Consider the following 25,399-nt stretch of genomic DNA (forward strand, 5'->3'; position numbering starts at 1 on the left):
GTTGTATATTTTAGATAAAATTCTGAAAATATTTATTTTAGGAAAGTTTTCATTTTTTGTAGATTATTGTAGATTTGGGGTTGTGATTTAGAAATTAGGATAACAATAATTTTTGTTGATAGATGAATATTCTTTTAGATTTTTTGATCTATAGTTGTATTTTAAAAATATAATTCTCAAAAATTCTATTTTAGGAAAGTTTTCATTTTATATAGAAATATTGTAGATTTGGGTTGTGGTTTAGAAATTAGGATACCAATAATTTTTGTTGATAGATGAGTATTTTTTTAAATTTTTTTATCAATAGGTTTTATATTTTAGATAAAATTCTAAAAAAATTCTATTTTAGGAAAGTTTTCAGTTTTTTATAGAAAAATTGTAGATTTGGGGTTGTGATTTAGAAATTAGGATAACAATAATTTTTGTTGATAGATGAGTATTCTTTTAGATTTTTTGATCAATATTTTTATTTTTTAAATTTAATTCTCAAAAATTCTATTTTAGGAAAGTTATCATTTTTATAGAAATATAGTAGATTTGGGGTTGTGGTTTAGAAATTAGGATAACAATAACTTTTGTTGATAGATGAGTATTTTTTAGATTTTTTTATCAATATGTTGCATATTTTAGATAAAATTCTGAAAAATTATATTTTAGGAAAGTTTTCATTTTTTTTATAGAAAATTGTTGATTTGGGATTGTGATTTAGAAATTAGGATAACAATAATTTTTGTTGATAGATGAATATTCTTTTAGATTTTTTTTATCAATAGGTTGTATATTTTAGATAAAATTCTGAAAATTTCTATTTTAGGAAAGTTTTTATTTTATTATAGAAATATTGTAGATTTGGGGTTGTGATTTAGAAATTAGGATAACAATAATTTTTGTTGATATATGAGTATTCTTTAAGATTTTTTTATCAATATTTTTATTTTTTAAATGTAATTCTCAAAAAGTTTATTTTAGGAAAGTTATCATTTTATTTTGAGGTTGTGATTTAGAAATTAAGATAACAAGAATATTTGTTGATAGATGAGTATTCTTTCTTAAAATAGTTGTTTATTTTAGATAAAATTCTGAAAAATTCTATTTTAGGAAAGTTTTCATTTCTTATAGAACTATTGTAGAATTGGGGTTGTGATTTAGAAATTAGGATAACAATAATTTTTGTTGAAAGATGAATATTGTTTTAGATTTTTTTATCAATAGGTTATATTTTTAAAATAAAATTCTCAAGAATTCTATTTTATGAAAGTTATCATTTTTTATAGAAATATTGTAGATTTTTGGTTGTGATTTAGAAATTAGGATAACAATAAATTTTGTTGATAGTTGAGTATTATTTAGTATTTTTTACTTTATCTATTTATGCAATTCATTCAGTTCATCTTTATGCTTTGCTTAATTATGTATGAGTAGTTACCTTGTTAGATTTAGGGTTTATTAAGATTTTGATGAATTTTTGAAACATAGAAATGCTAGGGTGATTTAATTGGATTCTTCAGAGAATTGATCTAATTGCTTGTATTCTAAAGTAGCTAATTAGAATCATGAACTTAGGATAACTAACAACTGCGAAATTAGGTTCAATTCCTAAAACTAATTCTGATTAGCTAGGTTGTTAGGCGCATGCGAGAGCTGGTTTAATTACTTAGTGAACATATCGATCTGAGTGTTAATGCTTGCCTAAAGAATTATCGATCGACATTATGTAGTGTTGATCGAAACTTATTCCTTATTCACACGCGAGAGCTGTAATATAGGATTTTGACATCTGATTAGACTCGCAGTGAGAACTAGACTGTTAGCATATATATATCTCATAATTCTGATTGTCTGAAACTCTAAGTCTAGTGTATTTCTCATATCAAATTACAACCAATATTTATTGTTTTATTTAGTGCTTTTAATATTCTAGCATATCTTAATCTTAATTCATATCAATGATTCATGTTTTAGAGTTTTCACACTTATTATGAAAACACGTAAAAATTTTGATAATAAATGTATTACTTTCCGTGTTTAGCTATTTCTTATAATTTTTAACTAATAAAAATTCAGTAAACATAATTAATGTTTTTGAAGTTTACAATTTGACATTCTTACATACATTGATAATGTAAAATATTGATCTTTTGGAAACAAAATATTTTTTCTAAAACATAGATCATTTAGAAACGGAGTGAGTATTATTGTTATTTGTAATATTTAAAGACTTGTTTATTTACAAAATTGATTAAGCGAGAGAAGGATAATCAGTCAGAATTTATATAAATTCTCAAATTAATTTGTTATTAACTTTCGCTAACCATTTTACAAACGGCGATGATAAATATTTCACAAGGCTATAAGTCTAAATCAGAGAAACTAGAGGTTTCATTTTGTAAATAGCGTAAAATAAAGTAAACCGGTATGCATGAGAAAAACATAAAATAACAAATCTTTGAAGAAAAAGCTAATCCCTTTAATCCTCACATCCAACTCATTTTGGCTGCTAATAGTTTTACTTTTAATTCTTTCCATTACCACATAACTTGCTGTTTGGCACCTGTACAATTATAAAATATTTTTAAGATTTCTGAAAGTTCCTAAAAAAAAAAAAAAAAAAAAAACAATAATGACATATATACATAAGTACAAAATACATTATTTTTGAGTTCTTGTCCCAAAAAAAATTCTCAAAAATCAAATTGACCAAAATATTTTATTAAAAAAAACAAAGATCCTTTATACCCTATATATATAAATATAAATAAAAAATAATAATTATGTTTACAAATTCGAAAATTTTAAAAAATTTCTTTTTCAAATTCAAAAATGCTTTTTGAAAATATTTTTTATTTTTTAATTTTTGACATTTTAAAGACCCCTATGGATATAGTTATATATTTATTTTTAATGAAATATTTTGGTCATTTTGGTCATTTTGGTCCTTGAAAACTATATTTGTGACAAAAGAAAATTTTTAGATGTACGATAGAAAATATCTCTATATAATTAGTAATGAAAATTAACAAAGTAAATAAGGCAAACATGATAAGTAAGCGGTTTTTTTTACAAAGTATGTGATTCACAAAGTAAAATAAATAATACAGTAGTATAATTTAATAAAGAAAAAATTTCTAGGATAACCATTTTTAAGTTTTTGTCGAAGAAAATGATCAAAATAAATTTTATTAAAGGGTATTTTTACTCTTATGGTTAACTAATCTAAATTTAGAGTTTAGAGTTAAGGATTGGGTTTTTGGAGATAGAGTTTCAAATTATTAAAATTAAAAATTAGAATTAAAATTTTTTTAAAAAAAAAAGGGTTTGATGCCAAAATATAAAATAAAAGTGGACTATCTTTGTCATTTTATTTCTTGAGTGTTATTTTTGTGATAAATACTTAAAAAAGACTATCAGTCAAAATTGCCCATTTATAAACAGAGACATAAATTTATCATTCTCTTTTCACTTACTCCTTCTAATTTCTTGTCTTCTCTTTCTCTCTGTGCTCTGTCGCTTTACTTTCTCAATAAGTTCCGATTCGTCTTCTTCTTCATCAGTAGAGAGAACAACCCTCGAAAATGGCGAAAGAGAAAGACCAAAACACTAAGGATAATAAAAACCTTCTAATTTGTTTCTTATGGAACTTCTCCGCCGAGCTCAAGCTCATTTTAATGGCGTTACTCGTTCTCTGCACTTTAGCTACTCTTCTTCCTTTCATACCTTCTTCCTTCTCCATCTCCGCTTCCGAACTCAGATTCTGCATCTCACGCATCGCCGCTCCAGACGCCGTTAATTCCACTTCACTCGCCGTCGTAACCGACCCGGGATTAGAAAACGGCGTCATTAAACGGCCGTTAAAAGATAAGGCTAACGGTGATACAAAACGGCTGTTTTCTGGCAACACGGTAGTGGATAACGGCGATGTTAAACCGAAGTCGGTGTTAAATAACGGCGTTACCAAACGGTCGTTTACTGGTTACGGCTGGGCGGCTTACAACTTCGTGTTAATGAGCGCGTACAGAGGCGGCGTCAACAGTTTCGCCGTTATCGGCTTATCGTCGAAGCCACTTCACGTCTACGCGCATCCGTCTTACCGTTGCGAGTGGGTCCCACTTAACCAATCTGAGAACCGGGTGTTAACCGACGGCAGTAGAATCTTAACCGATTGGGGATACGGTCGAGTTTACACAACCGTCGTCGTGAACTGCACTTTCCCGGCGACCGTAAACTCTAAAAACTCCGGCGGGACTCTTCTCCTGCACGCCACCACCGGAGACGCAGATCGGAACGTCACCGATTCGATTCCGGTCCTCACAGAATCCCCAAACGCCGTCGATTTCGATCTCTACGACACCAACCGCCGCCGCGAAAAATACGATTACCTCTACTGCGGCTCGTCTCTCTACGGGAACCTAAGCCCGCAGCGAGTGAGGGAATGGATCGCTTACCACGCGAGATTCTTCGGAGAGAAATCTCATTTCGTTCTTCACGACGCCGGAGGGGTTCAAGAGGAAGTGCTTGAGGTTTTACGGCCATGGATTGAGCTAGGGAGAGTGACGTTGCACGATATCAGAGATCAAGAACGGTTCGATGGATACTATCACAATCAGTTCATGGTGGTGAATGATTGTTTGCACAGATACAGATTCGATGCCAAGTGGATCTTCTTCTTCGATGTCGATGAGTTTATCGGTATCCCGCCGAATAATACAATCTCGTCGGTGATGGAAACTCTAGAGGAATATTCTCAGTTCACTATTGAACAGATGCCTATGAGTAGTCAGCTATGTTTCTCCGGCGACGGTGCGGCGAGAACTTACAGGTAAACTATTATTGGGAATGTTTTTTTTTAAACCGGAATTGAAAAGTCTTGGTCTTGATTGGTTTAAGCGTTTGGAATCAATCACTAATTTGGTTAAACTGTTAAAGTAGCATCTGATTCTGTTAATGTGTTTCCTGTGAAAAGAGTTCTTTTTTGTTGCACGCTTTTTTCAGTGGTTCGAATAGTGGTCCATGTGGGTAAGAGTTGTCTTCAATGATTCTTGTAGCTTTCAGATTTCCAAAACTAACTTGAGATTTGCTAGGATTTGATTGATAAGTGTAGGCCAGCAAGTTCAATTCAAACGGGTAGTTTGATTCGAATAATTCTGGTTTTGGTTAGTTCCATTTGTGTAAATTTTTAGTGAATTCTACTGAATATAATTTAGTTCGGTTTTAAGTTTTTTATTGGATTATTTAAAAAAAAATAAAAATAGTTGGGTAAAAGGTACAAGTAATTTTGGCTAAATTTGGTTCAAAATTTAAATATATTATTGGTTTTGGTTTAGTATAAATATATGCTTTGGTTAGTATTTTCCATTCTTTGTGATTTTTCTATTTAAAAAAAAAATGGATTGTAGTTTTTGGATGATTGATATTGTAGTTGTGTGTTGTCAGGAAATGGGGATTTGAGAAACTGGCGTACAGAGATGTGAAGAAAGTCCCACGACGGGATAGGAAATACGCGGTTCAACCGCGTCACGTGTTTGCGACGGGAGTTCACATGTCGCAGAATGTACAAGGGAAGACATACCACGGAACTGGAAGTTTAATCCGCTATTTTCACTACCACGGTTCAATCTCGCAGCGTCGTGAACCTTGCCGTCATCTTTTTAACGGGACACGCATCATGTTTGATAACAATCCTTACGTTCTTGATACCACGATGCGTGATGTTGGCCTTGCAGTTAAGACGTTTGAGATCAGGACGATTGGAGATCGGCTGATTAGGACACGGCAATGAAAACAAAAAAATGGAGTAAATTAGCAGTAATGGTTTTCACTTTTGTATTGTAACGTAAATCTTTAAAGGTATTTTTAGGCGAATGGTTTTCAATGGAGTTTTTACTCTCTTTTTTGTAGTATTCTTTTCTTGTATTATAAAATGGGGTTCATAGAATCATACAGCTCAGAGTCACTTGGTATATAAGCATCTCTGTTATGGGATTAATAATATTTTTGGTTATTTGTATTTGGAAAAGTAGTCTCTTTAATTATAAGTATTTGTGAAAGTAGTTGTGGTCTTCGATGGATCTTTGTCGTGTTAATTAACCAAAAGTTTCCACTTTTTCTTCCTTAGAACTGAGTGAGAAAAAAGCATTATAAATTCCATTCGACTTTTAAAAAATTCAAAATGTCACTAATTAAGTTAAAGTTATATTCTCATTTATCAAAATACACACTTTACTTACTTTACCATTTTTATTTAATTGTTTATTACTCAAAAAATTGGAAACACGTACAACTGTTACTGTGAGGCCCACGGAGAACTTCCTTCCAAGTTTCGTGGTTGATAATTGTCGTAAAGGCTGGAAAGTCTCTCACTGCCAAATGCTCAACAATCATACAAATTATTTCCAATCAACAAATCTCCTAACAACGACAACAATTATTCATTCTGTCATTTCATCTCAATTAACATCAAAGTTAACTACATAACAACAAAGGTAGAAACAATATTGCAAATAAAATTTGTAAAAAACATAAACAAGGGAATGTGCACCGACGGTTCCGCATTAAATGTAATTGAAACGAGACATGTAAAAACAAATTGTTTTAGCACATTCACGAACCCTACCATCTTCTCTATTAAAGAGAAGTACCATTTTTATCTACCATAAAAAAGTCATACTAGTTTTATTAGGTCCATTTCATTAATACATTTATTTAATTATTTACATTAATCTATTAAATATATAAAGATAATAATAATAAATCAATTTTAACTGTAAATTTAAATTTTATTTTTAGTTATAGCAAAATGTTGAGAAAAAATCTGAAAAAATCTTTCTAAAAATTTAAAATATTTTATTTAAATTAATACAATTGATTAATTTCGTAATTAATAATATATACTATTGTACATTACTTTAAATAATATTTTTTTATAAAACAAAATAAAATAAAAGTGTATGCTATTTTTCAAATTTTATAATTATATTATATATCTTCTTTATTAAAAGAAATACCATAAAAATCATACTAGGTTTATTTCATCAATTACATCAATTTGATTATTTTAATTAATCTATTTAATATATAACATTTTTAAAAAAATCTTATAAAATATATAGATATTAATAAATAAATTTTAACTGTAAATTTAAATTTTATTTTTACTTATAACAAAATATGTTGGAAAAAATCTAACAAAATCTTAATAAAAATTTAAAATATTTTTGAATTAATGCAGCGATTGATTTCATAATTAATAATATAGTATTATTATAATCTATTTACTTATAAAATCCCACAATATACTAAAATAAATAACATATAAAATATAAATTATGCTAAGAAAATATTAGTTCTATAGTATAACTAAATAAAATTTTAAAATGTATCGTATTCGGTTTGTAAAAATTAGAAAAAACTGAAGGAGATTCTCAATTTGCTTATTTCATACTATGAATTTATTTTACCAAACTCAAAAATATATTAATATATTAATAATAAAGTAAAATGTATAAAATAAATCATTATACATTAATAATATCGAATAATAAACATAATCAATAACATTATAGATTTACACAATATATAACACTAAAATGTAAATTATATCTTTGAAAGTTTTGCGATGGTATATGTTATATATTTATAAAATGAAAATCTACCCGCACGGATGTGCGGGTGATAAATCTAGTTCCCACATTAATATCCATTCACAAATTACTAATTTATTATTTTAAATGACTTAAATTATGCCATAATGTTCCAACTCGGAAGTACACACACATTCAAGAGAGGTAGCCGAAACTAGATGATCTCTGCATCTGTTATATTCTCCGCGAATCTACTACAGTTTCCATTTATATCAATAAACTTTGTTCAAAAATGGTCTCCTCCATGAATTTTTTTTGGAGGACTGTTTCCTCCCTGATTCATTATCCAGAATATGATAATGCAACCACGCGATCTCAACGAGTTTTTATAAATTTGGCATTAAAATACTGACACAAATCGCTCAATTCTAATTTTAAAGAGGATATTGATTTCTAGGGAAATTGTTAGCAAAGGAAAAAACATTTTAACAAAGACATCCGTATATTACATCTTATATATTGAAAGTACAAACTCAAATTATCACTCAAACGGCTTGAGCTTCCAAGAAAGCATTGAGATTCTTGCTGGCTTCTAGCAACCGTGGTGAGATCGCCGGTGACGTTGGGTAAGAAACCGGCGACGTCGTGGAGAATCGAACCTGGCGAAGGGAAGACTCCATCGATCTTCTGTTTTTCGAACCAGACATCTTTAAAACCCCTTTGATCTCTTTCTCAACAGGTTCCTTGTCGAACACGAAAGCCGCTGAAACTGGATCGTCGTGATCGTTTTTACCGGAACCGCTTTTGATTAGCTCGGACGGTAAGTCGAATAAGTGACCACCTCCTTCGTCTCCGGCGGATTCCGAAGCGTATGAGTTGCAGTCGAATTTCTCCATTGAAGCTCGAGCTGAGATCACTGTGGTGGTCGTGGTGGTTTCTCTAACGGAGACGGTTCTTGAAACGGTAACGGACGATGATGCCGACGTGGTGGTGGTGGTGGTTCGGGTGAAGGAAGAAGAAGAAGAATCGTCTCTTCTTGATGATCTGACCGGTTTTGCTTTACCAAAACCGGGGAGGTATAAACACAGAGCGTTGCATTTGAACCCGTCTTCTAACGTATTGTTATTGTTAATGCTCTTGTTCGATTCGGTTTTGACGAAGAAAGAGTTTCGAAGAGAGAGTCTCTTGCTCGAAGATCCACAAGATTTGCTTCTCTTCAATGAAGCCGACGAAGACGAGTCTTGTTCCTTGCCTTTGAGCGCACGCATCAGACCAGAACGTTGTTTAGGAGAATTTGTGGTTGAGTTTGGGAGGCTACGGCTCACAAACTTAGTCCGCACTGGCTGCAAAGGAAGAGGCATTGGCGCATCTAAGTCTCTAGGAGGTGACATGGCCGGTAACAGCATCATATCGAAGCTATCGTTCCTTCTTAAGGACGGTGACATAGACAAAGACTTGACTACTGACTTGGGGTCCATCGATATCTCTCTCTCGGAATGCCTCATACTCGTTTGCTTGACCAGAATTTTCTTCTTCGGCTCGTCTCTGCCTAGAACTTGCCAATCCTCGTGAATGCTCCCGTCTCTAAAGCTTATCGTTGGCATAAGAACTGCAGCAGCCATTGTCTTTTTTTCGGTCTGAAAATGTCTAACTAGTAAGATGAGAAATGGCAATGGCTACGTCTTAAGGCTAAAGAGATAATGGGTACTTATATACACTGAGTAAGCATGGACTGCACGTTCGGTGGCTAACACTTGGTCATGATTTGCACGTCCAGCTTTTCTTCTTACCTGCGTATTAATCTCAGCCAAAGGCTATTGACTTTATTATAAAACACATAAACGAATAAAAAAGCTAAAATTTTATAGCATTTTCACATGAGACTATGCCCAAGATTGAGACAGGATCTGACAAAGATAGATATGCCCGCACGAACCAGACTTATTATAATATTACCAGAAGATTTGGAATATTACCCGAAGTTGTGCATACCACAAGCTGTTGATTAGGGAAGAAGACGATTAAATAATTGAAATTTATTTCATAATATTATGTTACAAAACATCCGTGATGGGTCATTGGTGTATGTGAAAAAACGAAAAGGTTTTGGAATCTACTGAAGGGAATTGTAAAACAAGATTAATACAACCGATATACCGATGATAACTGGAAAAGATGAGACTAAGTACAACGCTCCATAACCCTGCAGCAGAATAAGAACAAAGGCAAGATAAAAATATCAATCAGATCCCAAGGTTTTGAATAGGAAAACACTTCAAAGGTAAAACCACAACTCTGTGAAAGTTTTGAGAACAAACCATGGCTTTCTTGGCTACTCCAGTGTCATCATCATCGACATCGGCTTCTTCAATTGCAGCAGCTGAATCCCACTCTAGGTTGAGTCTCTTGGCTGCCTCTTTTGGATCTATTCCGGTGTCTGTGGATTTCGCATACAATGATTTTGTTCGCTGCTTCTTTGAAACCTCAACCTTTTCAAATCCACAAGATAAGGGTTACTATAAAAGGCTTTGAAACAAAGTTGTGCGCAGCTAACTAACTAAATGTATATCAGCGGTCACCAGAGAGTTACACAGACAAAGATACTCTTCCATCATATTTTAGGAACGATGTAGGAATCAACACCATCAAATAAAACAAAGATTTGAAAGGTTTTGTATCGCTATGACATTTCCCCTTGGGGTTATATCAGTTAATACAATAGGCTTTATGTGTTTCTTAAAAGGCTACCTCCATGCCTAGTCAATTCCTTATGTAAGAAATATCGATAAATTAAATGCACCAAGTGTGTATGCTACCATGGATGTCTCATGAACTTTACTCTATAAATATTTATAAGCTTATGTCAGTTGTTGCATAATGGATTTGGATTGCCTCATGAGAAACGGTTGTCGTTTCCTCTACCAATGGGCCCATATAGACAAAACAATTGTTGTATGATTAAAAGAAGAGGTACCTCTAAATTTGGCCAACGGACCATTTCCTCGTACAGCATCTGGAGAGTGAGACGATCTTTAGGGATCTTCCCTTCATTTACCTGTGAGAAGACAGAAAGACATTACTTAAGGATCATCATATACTTAAGCGAAAAGTAACTATTTCCCCAACCCCTTGATACTAAACAAAGCAAACTGCTTAACATGGTCATGTGAAGCGACAGCTTGATACCATAACGAGTAACAGAATCATGTTACAAGCACATATACAGCTTGAGACAATTTTGCATACTAAAAGTCTAAACCTTGGAGTTAGACAGACCAGCATAATGTCCCATTCCCATTTAACCAAGAAATGTAACAGATCAACGATAAATGCAACTCAAGAAAGGTAACCGTACTAAGCTACAGATGCATTTGTATAAATTAATTAACAAAAAAATCACACTCCAGATAGCCAAGCGAGTGATTCCCAACTCTATATACCCCTAGAAGAACTGAGCCATATATGAGTTGAGTTCCTTTCTTCTCTATGCGGAAAACTAGCATATCATCGCCTCACAATTCACTCTAAGTAGTGTGACTAAATGAAAGTTTACCAGTTCCAAGGCTTCAGCTAAGTCTTCCCTACTAGGGGCATCATCCTCTTCTATTCCGAGAAGTCTCCTTTTTTCCAATTCCCTTGGGTCCTCAATCATTATGGTCAACTTGACCTAATATGATTGACTTATTACTTTATCATCCTTTCTCCCATCAAAAAGAAAAGAAAGAACACTATACAGAACCAGAACTTGCTGGTATACAATAGGAAAACATAGAGACTGACTGGGATGGGGTTTACCTCATTGAACATCATGTCTCTGTTCCTCCTGAGTAGCTCCAACACCTAACCAAAAAAAAAAACGTTTTTATTTCAACAAATACTAATTACATGTCCTTATAACGAATCACGAAACTTGAATCAAGAAAAGTCAAGAACGTAAGGAACGTAGTCTCTAGACAAACAATGAGCTTATAGCTACAAGTTCCCACAACGTACATAAAAGAAAATCTAATTCTTCAGAACACTTATCTAAAATTTCAGTAAATTAAAAAAAAAAAGGGAATAACAAACCCGTTTGATCTCATTGACGTATTTAAGATCTTGAGGATCTACTTCTCCTTCTTCCACTTCGTCTTCATCGTCTCTATCTTCTTTCTCCTTCTCTTGTTGCTCCAATGTTAACGGAACCGGAACTCGAATCTCCACCGCGTCTCCTTTCTCCTGCTGAGCTACCAAACTTCCCAACCTCCGACTCTTCCTCTGTCCACTACTCCTACGGAATACAACCGGAGACGGCAAGCAAACACCGTGATAACTCCGTTGGCCCGAAGAAACAGAGTACTGTAACGGTAACTGAAATATCTGCGTCGCAGCCGCTACCATTTTTCCTCTTCTATATCTTTAAACACCAAAAAAAAAATAATCCTCTTACAATTCACAGATTCTGCATCTCTCTGGAGATTGAAGACGATTTCCCCTCGAACCGCATGCCACTTGGATACTACTCTATCACTTAAAAAAAGATATATTAAAAATCAAAGCCTCTAATATTATCATATGGCCCAATATGAGGCCCATTAGCAAGACCCATCGTACGCTATGGATTTGGCGGGAAAATGATAGAGAGGCCCAGTTAATTTCCCGCCACAACAGCACTCAGCAATGTTCTTTACCCCCTCGTAGTGAGAAACTGGGAAGGACGCATTCACTCTCTGTTCAAACGAAAATTAGGGTTTAAGTTTTCCGATTTGAAAATGGAGGCGTTTGGTGGATTTGTAATGGACGAGCAAGCGATTCAAGTGGAGAACGTCTTCTTAGAGTTCCTCAAGAGGTTTGTGGTTTGTTCCGTATCGCTTTGATTCGATCGTAAATTAACTTTTGGTGTTTGTCCTCAGTTTCCGATTAGATGCGAACAAGCCGGAGCTGTACTACGAGGCGGAGATTGAGGCAATCCGAGGCGGAGAATCGACAATGATGTACATCGATTTCTCACATGTTATGAGTTTCAACGACGCTCTTCAGAGAGCAATAGCTGACGAGTACCTCAGGTTTGTGCTTTTCTTTCTAATTTTAAACAAACCCTAGATTTGTTAATTTGGGGGTTTGATAATTTGGTGTAGGTTTGAGCCGTATGTGAGGAATGCTTGTAAGAGGTTTGTGATTGAAATGAATCCTTCTTTCGTTTCTGATGAGACTCCCAACAAAGATATCAATGTTTCTTTCTACAACCTCCCTTTCACCAAGAGGTAATGAATATGTCTTTCCTTCCTTCCCTCATAAAAGTCATGAGCTTTATCTTGTTTGATACATTTTTCGTGTTTGTGATGATGAATTGAATGCCTTTCTGTCTTAAAAAACTTGAGAGTAGCTGTTCGTTTCTCTCTCTAGCCATGAACTATATGCTTAATATCAACATTCCATTCCAGGTTGAGGGAGCTAACCACTTCAGAAATTGGGAAGCTTGTGTCTGTCACTGGTGTGGTTACTCGAACTAGCGAAGTCAGACCTGAGCTTCTTTATGGAACTTTCAAGTGCTTAGATTGTGGCAGCGTTATTAAGAACGTTGAGCAACAGTTTAAGTACACACAGGTACTTAAATGATTGCTTCTTTTTTAAGACGCTCTTAGCTTTGAAATTTCGTGTTTAACTTTTTTTTTTTGTCATTGACGCAGCCTACGATCTGTGTGAGCCCAACTTGTTTGAACAGAGCAAGATGGGCACTGCTTAGACAAGAGAGCAAGTTTGCGGATTGGCAAAGAGTTAGGATGCAGGAGACTTCTAAAGAGATACCTGCAGGTTCCTTGCCACGCTCTTTGGATGTCATTCTGCGTCATGAGATTGTTGAACAGGCCAGAGCCGGTGACACGTGAGTTTCCCTCTTTCGCTAGTTTATGTCCCCATCTTTTAGTTGCATTCGTTTTGAATCCTTCTTTTGGGTTTTTGTCCTCGCAGGGTTATTTTTACGGGGACGGTTGTTGTGATACCTGACATATCAGCGTTGGCAGCACCTGGCGAGAGAGCAGAATGCCGCCGTGACTCATCGCAGCAGAAAAGCTCCACTGCTGGACATGAAGGTGTCAAGGGTCTTAAGGCTCTTGGAGTTCGAGATCTTTCGTACCGGCTTGCCTTTATTGCGAACTCAGTGCAGGTTTGTCAACTAAAGTAACTGTCAAAATTAAAACTCAAGGTGAAACGTGTCGACCCAATCTCAATGAATGTTTCTTCTTTTCAGATAGCTGATGGTAGCAGGAACACTGACATGAGGAACCGCCAAAATGATTCTAATGAAGATGATCAGCAGCAGTTCACGGTAAGGCTTAGACTAAATTACATATATGAATCGAGATTGTTATTATTCCGCAGTGTCCGGTTTTGCTCTTTTTATCTGAACTCTCACATGGTAACTATATGCACAAGTACTGAAATTGTTCTTGTTAAAACATGGTAGGGAGAAGAGCTAGATGAAATTCAGCAGATGAGGAACACTCCTGATTACTTCAATAAGTTAGTTGGAAGCATGGCACCAACAGTTTTTGGTCATCAAGACATCAAGCGTGCAGTTCTACTTATGCTACTTGGTGGTGTGCATAAGACCACTCATGAAGGCATCAACCTTAGAGGAGACATCAATGTTTGTATAGTTGGGGATCCCAGCTGTGCTAAATCCCAATTCCTCAAGTACTGATTCTCGCTGAAAAGACAAAGCGCCTTCCTATTCTTCAGAATTCTCATACCTTAGTTTTGGTTTAATATTTGCAGGTACACCGCAGGCATTGTACCAAGATCTGTGTACACATCTGGGAAGTCCTCTTCTGCAGCTGGGCTGACTGCAACTGTGGCTAAAGAACCAGAAACTGGAGAATTCTGCATTGAGGTAACTTTTGATGTGCATTTTTATAGATTGCTTGCAATGAAACTTTGATTAAACTTTGAACAATGCTAGCCTCCTTTGATACTGTGATTTCTATGTTTCAATTGTAACTGATTTCATCGTGTTCTTTCATAGGCTGGTGCTTTAATGCTTGCTGACAATGGAATTTGTTGCATTGACGAGTTTGACAAGATGGATATCAAAGATCAGGTAAATGTTCATCATTTCTTGTTACAGTACTGCGGATTGAGTTTCCTTGACTGTGGCTAATTGAGATTACTATTACATTTGGGCACAAAGGTTGCTATTCATGAAGCCATGGAACAGCAAACGATAAGCATTACAAAAGCTGGGATTCAAGCAACCTTGAATGCTAGGACATCAATTCTTGCAGCAGCTAATCCTGTTGGTGGGCGATATGATAAATCTAAGCCACTTAAGGTGAGGTTATCCCCGAAGTTGATTTTCAGTGGACGCATGTTTTGATTTAGTTCTTTGTTTAAGAACTTTCATTGAAGTTTTTTGAATATTTCTAATTGTGGTCATGTGTTCAGTACAACGTTAACCTTCCACCTGCCATTCTCTCGAGGTTCGATCTTGTGTACGTTATGATTGATGACCCTGATGAGCTAACGGATTACCACATCGCCCATCATATCGTGCGTGTCCACCAGAAACACGAAGCAGCTCTTTCGCCTGAGTTTACTACTGTACAACTCAAGCGCTACATTGCATATGCCAAAACGTTAAAGCCAAAGGTTGTAAATTAACCCCAAAAAGCTCTTGTTTTGGAGATGCTAACATCTTTTTGGTATCTTCATCTGTGTTGCAGCTAAGCCCAGAAGCAAGAAAGCTACTGGTCGAGTCTTATGTTGCTCTACGCAGAGGCGACACAACTCCTGGCACAAGAGTCGCATATCGAATGACAGTGAGGCAACTGGAGGCACTGATCAGGCTCTCAGAAGCCATTGCTAGGAGTCATTTAGAAACTCTGGTGATTATATAACCTTGTCTCGTTTCTTTCATTTTTCTACAAGTCATTAATTTTGCTTTATCTGAGAACTGTTTCTCAGGTGAAACCAAGTCATGTTCTTTTAGCTGTCAGACTCTTAAAGACTTCAGTTATTAGGTAATTTTTCAAGCCTCTTCTAGCTCTTGATTTCTCCAAAAATCTTAATCGTAACGTATTTTGTTTCTCTTATCCAGTGTTGAGTCAGGGGATATCGATCTTTCCGAGTATCAAGATGCTAACGGTGACAACATGGACAACGCAGATGACGCTGAAAATCCTGCTAATGGAGATGAAGATCAACAGAATGGTTCACCAGCCGAGGCAGCTCCTGCTACTGCAGGTATTTAAACACCGTGTATGCTCATCATTTTACTTAACTTAAGAACCGTAACGAACAATCCTGGTGTATTATCAGCAGATAATGGAGCAGCAGCTCCAAAGCTGGTGATAAGTGAAGAAGAATATGATAGAATCACACAGGCCTTAGTGCTTCGCCTTAGACAACACGAAGAAACTGTTAAAAAAGACTGTAAGTTACATCACTCATCAGTCCTCGCAACCATTTCTTGCTCTCCTCAACGTTTAAAACAAATGAACTCTTTTTCTTCTTTTAGGTTCTGAATTGCCTGGAATGAGACAAAAGGAGCTGATTCGATGGTACATCGATCAGCAGAACGAGAAAAAGAAGTACACTTCGCAAGAGCAAGTCAAACTCGATATCAAGAAACTCAGAGCCATTATTGAGGTAAATCCAAAACAAATTTTGCAAATGAAGATTGTTGTAAAATTTTATGTTTCTACTTAACACCAGAACATATATACATGTGCATTACAGAGTTTGGTATGTAAAGAAGGCCACCTTATAGTGTTATCCAATGAGCAAGAAGCAGAAGGTGAAGAACCAAGAAGAAGAGATGAGAGGATCTTGGCCGTTGCTCCCAACTATGTGATCGAGTGATGTTACGAAGTTTTGTGTTTAATCTCTAGTTCTAAGTAGAATCCTGCCTAAAACCTTGCGTTGTTATATCATTCGGACCTATTTTTATTGGATTCCTTTAGCTCAGTTTCGCTAGTGTATGCAACTTTTTTTTTTCCAAAAACCAAACGGATACAAAAGCAAACTCTTAACTAAAGATGTTATTGATCTACAAGCAAAGTGGTGAGACATAACTTATGTATAAGAACGTCCAACGTGTGTCCGGAATTGAAGACTTGCATAACCGCGGGACGAAAATGTTGGTTTGACTTTTATCACTCTTTGTTTCGTGTAATAATTGAGTGCGTTTGCGGTGTACCCTTCCCTCACATCACATCCTCCTGATTATATACATCGATCATAGTGTTGTTCGTTTGTCAAATGTTGGCAGACTCCTATCAACATCAAAGGCAAATGTTGGGTTGACTTTTTTCACTCTTTGTTTCATGTAATAATTTAGTGCTGGTTTTGTTTTAATTTAGCTTATGATTTATGAAAAAAATGTTGTTATATTTATATACTTGAGTAAAAATTTATTACCAATAAAATATAATATTTATGGATGTAAATATATTTAAAATACAATTTCATTTAATATTTTTAAATATAGGATTAGATTTTGGATTCTTATATATATTTTTTAAAATGTTAATTTGACATGTAAGTGTTTATTTATATATATTAAGTACTCAAAACGTTAATTTATTGTTTAATTAAAGGTTTACTGCTATATAATTTAGTTATTCGATTTTAGAATTTGCGGTTAGGAGACTTCGTAAAGAAAGTTTGCCAAGCAGTTATGCACTAACATTCTTCAGGTGTATTATTTACATACATAGTGTAAATTCAGGGTATAAGAGACTTCATGTAGAAGTTTTTCAAATTGATTTTTTTTACTTAACTGTGAATTGTACTTTCAATTTAAACATAACCGAAATTAAACCAAAAAAAATTCATGAAATAAGAGTTTAATTATAAGTTATGGTTTAAAAGACTTTATGTGAAGTATACTCGATTGAGTAAATTTTCCATGATGTCCCCTACACCAATTATTTAAATCTAATTGAGATTTTTATCATTTATATAGAAAAAAACTACACAGTCTATCTTTTTAAATGGTCGTAACAAAAATCTAATGTTTTTCTTTTTAAAACTCTCTAACCTATATGTAATTTATTTAATTTGAAGACACAAAGCAATATATCAATTACTTATCTCATTGTCTCATGTTCACAATTTTATCTTATTTTTGCAGGTTTTTCATTCCATTATTTTTATTTTCCTGTCTTAAAAAGATAGATATAAAGATTTTAGATGTGTACAAAGGCAGACCCATGTAAGCCATTGGAGCTTAAATCTCTATATCATTTATTTTGTTTACTAAAGCTATTAGTATCCAGCAGCTCTGTTGGTAAAGTTTCACATGTGACACCCCAGACCATGGAACGAAACGTAGTGGTGACACTTTTTATTTATTTTTTTCTTTATAGTTAACATAGTTTGACCCATGTAAAATTCAATCATGGGTCCGCCACTGGCCACTGGATGTGTATTTTTGTATTTATGTCAGGTTTAAAGAATAACTTGGTAAGATTGTTTCTTACTATACCAGTCTAAAATTTTAGATTTTTGAAGTTTTTTCTCTCATTTGAAGCATTTTTTTTTATGTTTTTGAAAAAAATAGATTATAATTTATCTAATAATCGAAATTAGTCATTACTAAACAGCCGCCACAAAAGTTATTGTTTAATTCTTTATCGTACATACGCTACAAGTTGCACAAAAGTAAACTAGATATTTCCATATTATAAACAAACAAATGTTTTTAAAACTATATTAGAAAACGACATTCACATAAATTATACGGGGCATGTCGGACCAACTTTCTTTTAATGTTTGGGAGGTTGTGGATTCGTAAGACGGTATATCCCTTAATCAACTATTTGAAATGTGATTTTCTTAAAAAAAAATTTGTTTATATACATCATCACCATATTCATTTGAAAGACAAATGGTTATATAATTTAATCAAAATGATGACATATTTCTTTTTATTTATTATGACATGATTTAACCATAAAGACTTTGACTTTTGATAAAATTCTTAAACTAAGATAATTCTATAATCTGGCTACATACCATAAACGTAAATTATGTTTAGAATTATTAATACATTTTTAAAAATAATATAACTGTACCTAGAAAGTTTTATTAGATGAATTTATGATAAAAGTAAGTAATTTTGTGTAATTATTTATATTTTTATCCAAATTCATTATAAAATATATTAACAAATAAACTATGACAATTTGATAATTTTTTTATGAAAGGTTAAATATTTAAGTCATACTTGGATCCAAAGGTATATAGATGATTAATAAAATTTTAAATCTATTGAACTTATTTGGATTTAAATGCTATACAATAATTATTGTTTGAGGATTATTGATTTATTGCCATAAATAAAATGTTACAGTTTATTGATGTAATAAATTTTAAAATTATATATTCGGAACTATAGTTTATATATATATATATATAAATAAGTTTTTTTATTTTAATTTAACTTCACTTAATATAACTAACCAAAAATCAAATTAAATATCTTTAAATCAAATGGAAAATAAATAATAAATAATTATAATTATGAATAATTATTTATGAATTTATTTTTAAATTGATAAAATGAAACCTATATATAATTATAGATATAATAATTTTGAAACATCTATTTATGCGCATGGTGGAGGAAACAAACTATTTTTTAAGAAAAGTCTAAGCCATGAAATTTATAAAAAAAACAGATCATCTTCAGAATCTGTATTAGGTAACACATGTAATTAAATGTTCAAAAAATACCTATAATTTATGAAAATATATCATCATATTAGGCAATACATGAATTTTAGCTAGTAGACCACAGAAAAAAAATGAAAAGATAAGACTCTTATGACCTCAATGGGTTAACTCTTCCGTGAAATAATTTGATCTTTTGGGCAGCCTAATACTTATGTGAAATAATTTGAACTTTGTTGTCTATCAAAAATCTATTAAACATAAAAAGAATTATTGAACATCCGCCACATAACTAATTGATTTATCCTTTAGCATATAATTGAGTTTTCCCGCTTTTTTTAAACATAAAATAGATGCTTTAAAATAATTCTAAAATAGTGTAACACGTTATATCATATATTTCTTAAGATATATTAAAGTCAAATTGATTACTTGTAGAATCTGGATTATCTAAGCAGTTACTTGTTAGACCATGCACAATGTTCTATTATTTAACAGCCACTTTCTTACAATTTTACAATCCACACAATTTTACAATTTTAAAAATCACCATATTACATAGTCTTTATTCCACATAATCATGAACATTTATTTAATTTTTATGTTATACAATGATTTTTTTTGAAAAAAAATTAACATTCTACTACCTTTCTGACAAATTAAAATAAATATTTCAGTATTCAATTTCTAAAATTTAATTAGAATTTTATTTTAATAATTTTTGTTTATTTATATAAATAACAATCTATTAGTAATTGATATCATATTATAATAAAAATTATGTATTCAACTAAAATAAACCAAATATTTATTTATATAGTATAAAAATGATGATATTAAAAACATTTTTAGAAAATGTATTTCCTACAAAATAATTCACTTGAAACAAGTAGGAAAAATAAAAATCTAAGTTATTTAATTTAAACAATCAATTAAAATTTAACAGTTATATATATATATTTTTTTCATAAAATAGAATTTCCAACTTAGATTGGTTTAAATCTTTTGTGGACTCCAGTTCTATATTTTTCAACTAGTTGAACAGATTTAACTTGATTAATGAATGTTAAATTTTTTTCTTTTTCAAACGACATCACTGCAAGTTTTCAACAGTTGAATAAATTTTAACTATTATTATTATTATTATTATTATTATTATTATTAATATTATTATTAATTCACTCGTTCATCAGTCACCATCTTTTTTTTTTGGGTTTAAAAGTCACCATCTAGTTATATTAAAAAATTTGAGCAAACCAGATTATATCAAGTCCTACTTCATGATAAATTGCACATCAAAACGGCTCTTTTGTTCTATCCATCAACTCGATTAAAAATGGTAACCATCTCGAGTCTGTTCAAGATTCTAAGTTGCACGGACCACGTTGACTATGCTATAATTAATAGTGATCGCTCTATCCTCTGTTGTATGGTATATCTGGCTTTACGCCAAGTCCAAACGGCAGCCCCATCCCTTGCCTCCGGGACCTTGGGGTCTTCCAATAATCGGAAACCTACCGCTCCTCAAACCAGAGCTTCACACCTACTTCCAAGGTCTGGCTAAAGAGCACGGTCCCATTTTCAAACTCTGGCTCGGCTCCAAACTGGCGATTGTGGTTAGCTCCTCTGAGGTGGCCCGTGAGATTCTACGAACCAACGACATCATTTTCGCGAACCACGATGTTCCTGCCGTGGCTCTGATAAACACGTACGGTGGTATTGACATAGCCTGGTCACCATATGGACCAAGGTGGCGGATGCTGAGGAAACTATGTGTTAATAGGATACTGAGCAACGTCAGGTTGGATTCATCTGTTGGCCTACGTCGCGGAGAGACCAGGGGAACAGTTAGGTATTTGGCGGATCAGGCTCGAGCAGGATCGCAGGTTAATTTGGGAGAACAAATATTCGTGATGATACTAAATGTTGTAACGCAGATGTTGTGGGGCGCTACGGTTGAAGAAGAAGAGAGGGAGATTGTTGGAGCCGAGTTCTTAGAATTAGTTCAAGAGATGAATGACCTCCTGATGGTGCCCAATATATCTGACTTTTTCCCGGCATTGAACCGGTTTGATCTTCAGGGCTTAGCTAAGCGTATGCGAGGACTGGCTCAGAGGTTGGACCGGCTGTTTGACCGGGTCATTAATCAACGGCTGGGGATGGATAAGGGAAGTGAAGGGAAGGGTGAAGATTTTCTAGAGGTCTTACTAAAAATCAAGGATGAAGAAGAAGGGCAGACAAATTTGAACATGAATGATGTGAAGGCGTTGCTCATGGTACGTAAGATATTCTCTCTAATGGAGTGCTATAAGTTAATAACGCGAAGAAGATTTATTTATTTATTTTTTGCATCAAACGGCTGCCAAGAAGATTTATTAAACTTGGTTTTTTTAATTAAATATATATACATTATAAATCTTTACCAGCTTGATATATATATATATATATATGATTACTGGAGTAATGATCTTAAACATGTCAACTAAAAATAGGATTATAACAAAATTAAAGAATATAAATATTTTAGTTTTGGGTGTTAGAGCTTATTATTTTTTAGGGTCTGGGATTTAATTCTTAGACCTTACTAGTTAGTATATCGCTCTTACTCTTAGTATTGTTTGATGCAAACTTGTCCAGGAGTCAAACTTGTCAGACAGCCCGTTCAAGAGGTGGGAAACCAGAGCTCGTTCCGAGACCGGAGCATCAATGTTGGCAAGCAAATCAGCAGTTGTCTTCATCTTTTGACAATAGTCATGAATAGATAGATCGCCGATGACCATTGTACGAAGCTCGTTTTCAAGTTGGAGGGCACGAGCTTCCTTGTTATCGCGGAAGAGGCTTTCGATGGAGAGCCATAGATCGCGAGCCGTAGCGTTCTTCTTGAGAATAGTGTCGATGATGGAGTCGGATATGGTTCCATAGATCCACATCTTGACCAAGCCATCACGCTCCTTCCACTCCTTTTCTGTTTCGGGAGTCGGGGTAGAGGAGCCATCGAGGTGTTGAACTACACCAAAGCTGACACAATGGGTCTCAAAGAGCTCACGCCATTTGTCATAGTTGAGCTTGCTCATATCAAGGGTGATGGGGATGTAGGCCTTGATTTGAGAGATCCCGTAGGGCTTATCGTTGGCGGTGAAAGCAGCCATGACAGAGAGGAAGAAGAAGAAGGGAGGAGGAGATGAATGGAGAGAGAAGAGAAAGAGAGCGGAGGTTTGGATCGATCGCTTAGCTTGGAGGCTAGGTTAAAGCTTTGATACCATGTAAGTTGGTAAACTCCGTGAGTATATTCATTAGTAATGAGAGGAATATATAGGATACAATAGAAGGGTCTAGAGAGTATCTAAGTGTATCACAAAGATATTTACATATCTATCGTATCTAATCATATATTCTAACATCAACTATATATAGAACATGGTGCTCGGTGGTACAGATTCATCGTTACATGTCATAGAGTTCGCAATGGCCGAGCTAATAAACAAACCGGATATCATGAAGAGAGCTCAACAAGAACTTGACGAAGTTGTGGGAAAAGATAAAATAGTGGAGGAGTCTCACATCCCTAAACTTCCATACATTCTTGCCATTATGAAAGAAACTCTCAGGCTTCACATGGTTGCACCACTCCTTATTCCTCACCGCCCATCCCAAACCACCGTAGTGGGCGGCTTCACTATCCCTAAAGATTCAAAGGTCTTCATTAATGTGTGGGCAATCCATAGAAATCCAAATGTATGGGAGAACCCACTTGAATTTGATCCCAACCGATTTCTTGATAAATCTTATGACTTCAACGGAAATGATTTCAACTATATTCCGTTTGGAGCTGGTCGTAGAATATGCGTGGGAATGGCGATGGGGGAGAGAATTGTTCTCTATAATATCGCTACGCTTTTGCATTCTTTTGACTGGCAACTTCCTCGAGGAGAGAGAATGGAGGTCGAGGAGAAGTTTGGGATCGCGTTGAAGCTGAAGAATCCACTTCTTACGACCCCAGTGCTAAGATTGTCCGATCCAAATCTTTATCTGTAATCTAACTGTCGGATTATGACGGAAAATTGAATTTTCTGATGCATGTTCTATGATTTAATAAAGCTGAACATGTTATAGGGCGTTCGCATGCTGGCAAAGTTTGATTTAGCAGTTAGCACTCTATTTCGTGTTCCAAGTCCTACAAATCTTCTATGTTTCTGTTTTCTTTTTACATATTGGGGTTGTGTGCTTAGTAAATACCCGCGTTGTTTTACTTGATTTATAAGTCATCATTATTAAGAGTTTCTCGATATTAAGAGTTTCTGCTTTCTCTCACCAACTATATTGATATTTCATTAGAGTTTCGTACGTAGAAACTGAAGAGATTCATGTGATAATCTTTCATTTGAAAAGAAAGGATTATGTTGAGATACTTGCAAGACGAACCATAAAGAAACCAATAAGAGCATTTGATGCAGGCTTAGACTAAATCTTCCATCACTTTGAAGTGATCGTAATGGATTTTGTTATATTAACTTTCATCAAAAACCAAATAACACATTTCAGCACAAGATAAGAAATAAAATGATAATTTCGTTGAAGATGTATTGGATATATGAGTAAAGAAAAGATATAATCCTTCAATTTTACATAATCGCGGTGGCTGAATACATCATCTGCCGTATATAGAACGTCTAATTAATAAGCATCCGAAATTGATGAATTAGTTTAGAATTCGACGGGAAATGTTGGTGATGTCGAAGTAATCTTCGTTGACAATTTTGTTTCTATTTCCAATCATCTTCTCAAGTTCTCTACAGGTTTCCTCTTTGGTAATTCCACGTTGGTTCATGTAATAGTTGATTGCATTTGCAATATAACTTTAAATTTAAGAGAAATTTTATGTTTACCACTTTTATGGTATCATTTTTCATTTTTATCACCACTAAAAAGATATTTTCAAAAATACATTTTTTCATTAAATGACAAACGACTCTTATACCTTTGTTATCTATATATATTAAATCATTATTTAAATAAATAATAAATAATTTTTTTTTATGTTTTCGAATTATACTTTTTCAAACTCGGACTTTTTTATAATTTTTTTTTTGAATTTTTTTTTTCAAATTTTTTTTTTGAAAATCGAAAATTATGTTTGAAACTATTTTTTAACTTTTTTTTTAATTTTTAAGTATTTATTTATATATTTATTAGAATCATAAATTTCACATTCTAAAAACTATACCCACCCCTCAACTCTGAACTCTAAGTCTAGATTAGTTAACCCTATGAATGTAAGTGTCTTTTACTCTTCATTAAAAGTAAGTGTAAAAATGATTAGTGTAAACATGAAAAATGGTACTATGAAAAGTGGTAATATAAATGTGGTATTTGTGGCAATTTCTCTTAAATTTATTCATCTCGTCCTGGTAAAGAACACAAGTCAATTAGATGGCTAAACATAACCACTGATTCAAGATAAATACAAAGTTTTGAAAGTGGACTGCATGATGGGTAGTAAGATCAGTCCAGTCAAATTGTTATTAATCAAGGGAACTGAAATTGTTAATTTGTTAAGAACTTTGCTTTAATTCATTTAAAATGAAAAGTTTTGTAATTAGATAGAATGGATTAAAAAATACATAGATATTTTTTAAAGAACCTGGTTCATGCGGTTTGTCTGTTATTACTAGTTTAACAATAGTCTTCGGAAACTATGTTTAACGCAAATGAGATGGTAACCTCCATTCCACAAGAGCATAGTATTAGCGAATACTAAGTCATAAGCTTGGATAATATCTGCATGGTCGATGGTTAATTGACTTTCACAACACAGTTCAGTGGTTGCGGTTGGATTGAGATGGATAGCTTTAGAAAGATTTAACTTATGGAGACCCAAAACTTAAGAACGGCGATAGACTACTTTACATTCAGAAATGGAATCACTGAATTGGATAATTGAGAGTATGCTACAATATTCGTCATGTTAGAGCTTTGGAACGGTTTGCAAGGATCTGATCGTAAAGATAAAAGAGCCTTACGCGTGACTAAGTTTTGCAACAGAACTAGTGGCGATAAAAGACGTTGCAGATTTGTTTTCTAGACTTCAAGATATCTCATATCCCAAGAGCGCAAAATAGAATTTTGGACTCTTTAGCTAAGAATGCGAGATCTTTTTATAGTGAGTTTTG

At 33.7% G+C, this 25,399-nt stretch overlaps 4 protein-coding genes and 1 pseudogene across 5 annotated transcripts; 3 read left to right on the forward strand and 2 right to left on the reverse strand.

Moving 5' to 3' along the window:
* Positions 1 to 3,439: 3,439 nt before the first annotated feature.
* On the forward strand, positions 3,440 to 6,004 carry LOC106436794 (galactan beta-1,4-galactosyltransferase GALS2). The gene is made up of 2 exons (XM_013877742.3): positions 3,440 to 4,816; positions 5,431 to 6,004. The coding sequence occupies exons 1-2, from the start codon at positions 3,573 to 3,575 to the stop codon at positions 5,774 to 5,776; spliced, it is 1,590 nt and encodes a 529-aa protein (XP_013733196.1). The 5' UTR covers positions 3,440 to 3,572; the 3' UTR covers positions 5,777 to 6,004.
* A 2,019-nt stretch (positions 6,005 to 8,023) lies between these two features.
* On the reverse strand, positions 8,024 to 9,424 carry LOC125609866 (uncharacterized protein DDB_G0271670-like). Its single transcript, XM_048781440.1, has one exon. It carries the CDS (start codon positions 9,197 to 9,199, stop codon positions 8,123 to 8,125), a length of 1,077 nt encoding a protein of 358 aa, XP_048637397.1. The 5' UTR covers positions 9,200 to 9,424; the 3' UTR covers positions 8,024 to 8,122.
* Positions 9,425 to 9,598: 174 nt separating this feature from the next.
* LOC106436802 (ycf3-interacting protein 1, chloroplastic) lies at positions 9,599 to 12,084 on the reverse strand. Its single transcript, XM_013877749.3, has 6 exons — positions 11,646 to 12,084; positions 11,373 to 11,417; positions 11,131 to 11,244; positions 10,552 to 10,632; positions 9,896 to 10,066; positions 9,599 to 9,780 (listed from the first exon to the last, which is right to left on the reverse strand). Exons 1-6 carry the CDS (start codon positions 11,955 to 11,957, stop codon positions 9,691 to 9,693), a joined length of 813 nt encoding a protein of 270 aa, XP_013733203.1. The 5' UTR covers positions 11,958 to 12,084; the 3' UTR covers positions 9,599 to 9,690.
* A 98-nt stretch (positions 12,085 to 12,182) lies between these two features.
* On the forward strand, positions 12,183 to 16,520 carry LOC106436793 (DNA replication licensing factor MCM6-like). Of its 2 annotated transcripts, none has more exons than XM_013877739.3 (18): positions 12,183 to 12,405; positions 12,470 to 12,622; positions 12,695 to 12,820; positions 13,001 to 13,163; positions 13,247 to 13,440; positions 13,527 to 13,722; positions 13,807 to 13,884; positions 14,023 to 14,252; positions 14,334 to 14,448; positions 14,581 to 14,655; positions 14,746 to 14,886; positions 15,000 to 15,203; positions 15,278 to 15,439; positions 15,519 to 15,574; positions 15,652 to 15,797; positions 15,873 to 15,986; positions 16,072 to 16,202; positions 16,293 to 16,520. In XM_013877739.3, exons 1-18 carry the CDS (start codon positions 12,329 to 12,331, stop codon positions 16,413 to 16,415), a joined length of 2,484 nt encoding a protein of 827 aa, XP_013733193.2. In that variant the 5' UTR covers positions 12,183 to 12,328; the 3' UTR covers positions 16,416 to 16,520. The 2 variants fall into 2 exon arrangements, with proteins under 2 accessions (XP_013733193.2, XP_013733194.2); XM_013877740.3 differs by having other exon boundaries at positions 15,876 to 15,986.
* A 4,045-nt stretch (positions 16,521 to 20,565) lies between these two features.
* Positions 20,566 to 24,298, forward strand: LOC106436797 (annotated as a pseudogene).
* Positions 24,299 to 25,399: the final 1,101 nt, after the last annotated feature.

Source organism: Brassica napus, chromosome A6 (genome assembly GCF_020379485.1).
Source record: "Brassica napus cultivar Da-Ae chromosome A6, Da-Ae, whole genome shotgun sequence".
Classification (NCBI taxonomy): domain Eukaryota; kingdom Viridiplantae; phylum Streptophyta; class Magnoliopsida; order Brassicales; family Brassicaceae; genus Brassica; species Brassica napus.

Excerpts from the sequence above, each read along its gene's own strand:
- LOC106436794 (XM_013877742.3), top strand. The coding sequence starts at position 3,573 with ATGGCGAAAGAGAAAGACCAAAACACTAAGGATAATAAAAACCTTCTA. Across the intron at positions 4,817-5,430 it reads GGTGCGGCGAGAACTTACAG|GAAATGGGGATTTGAGAAAC; the intron begins GTAAACTATTAT and ends GTGTGTTGTCAG.
- LOC125609866 (XM_048781440.1), bottom strand. The coding sequence starts at position 9,199 with ATGGCTGCTGCAGTTCTTATGCCAACGATAAGCTTTAGAGACGGGAGC.
- LOC106436802 (XM_013877749.3), bottom strand. The coding sequence starts at position 11,957 with ATGGTAGCGGCTGCGACGCAGATATTTCAGTTACCGTTACAGTACTCT. Across the intron at positions 10,067-10,551 it reads TCCGTTGGCCAAATTTAGAG|GTTGAGGTTTCAAAGAAGCA; the intron begins GTACCTCTTCTT and ends GGATTTGAAAAG. Across the intron at positions 9,781-9,895 it reads GAGTAGCCAAGAAAGCCATG|GGTTATGGAGCGTTGTACTT; the intron begins GTTTGTTCTCAA and ends ATTCTGCTGCAG.
- LOC106436793 (XM_013877739.3), top strand. The coding sequence starts at position 12,329 with ATGGAGGCGTTTGGTGGATTTGTAATGGACGAGCAAGCGATTCAAGTG. Across the intron at positions 13,164-13,246 it reads AACAGTTTAAGTACACACAG|CCTACGATCTGTGTGAGCCC; the intron begins GTACTTAAATGA and ends TCATTGACGCAG. Across the intron at positions 15,575-15,651 it reads TTAAAGACTTCAGTTATTAG|TGTTGAGTCAGGGGATATCG; the intron begins GTAATTTTTCAA and ends TCTCTTATCCAG.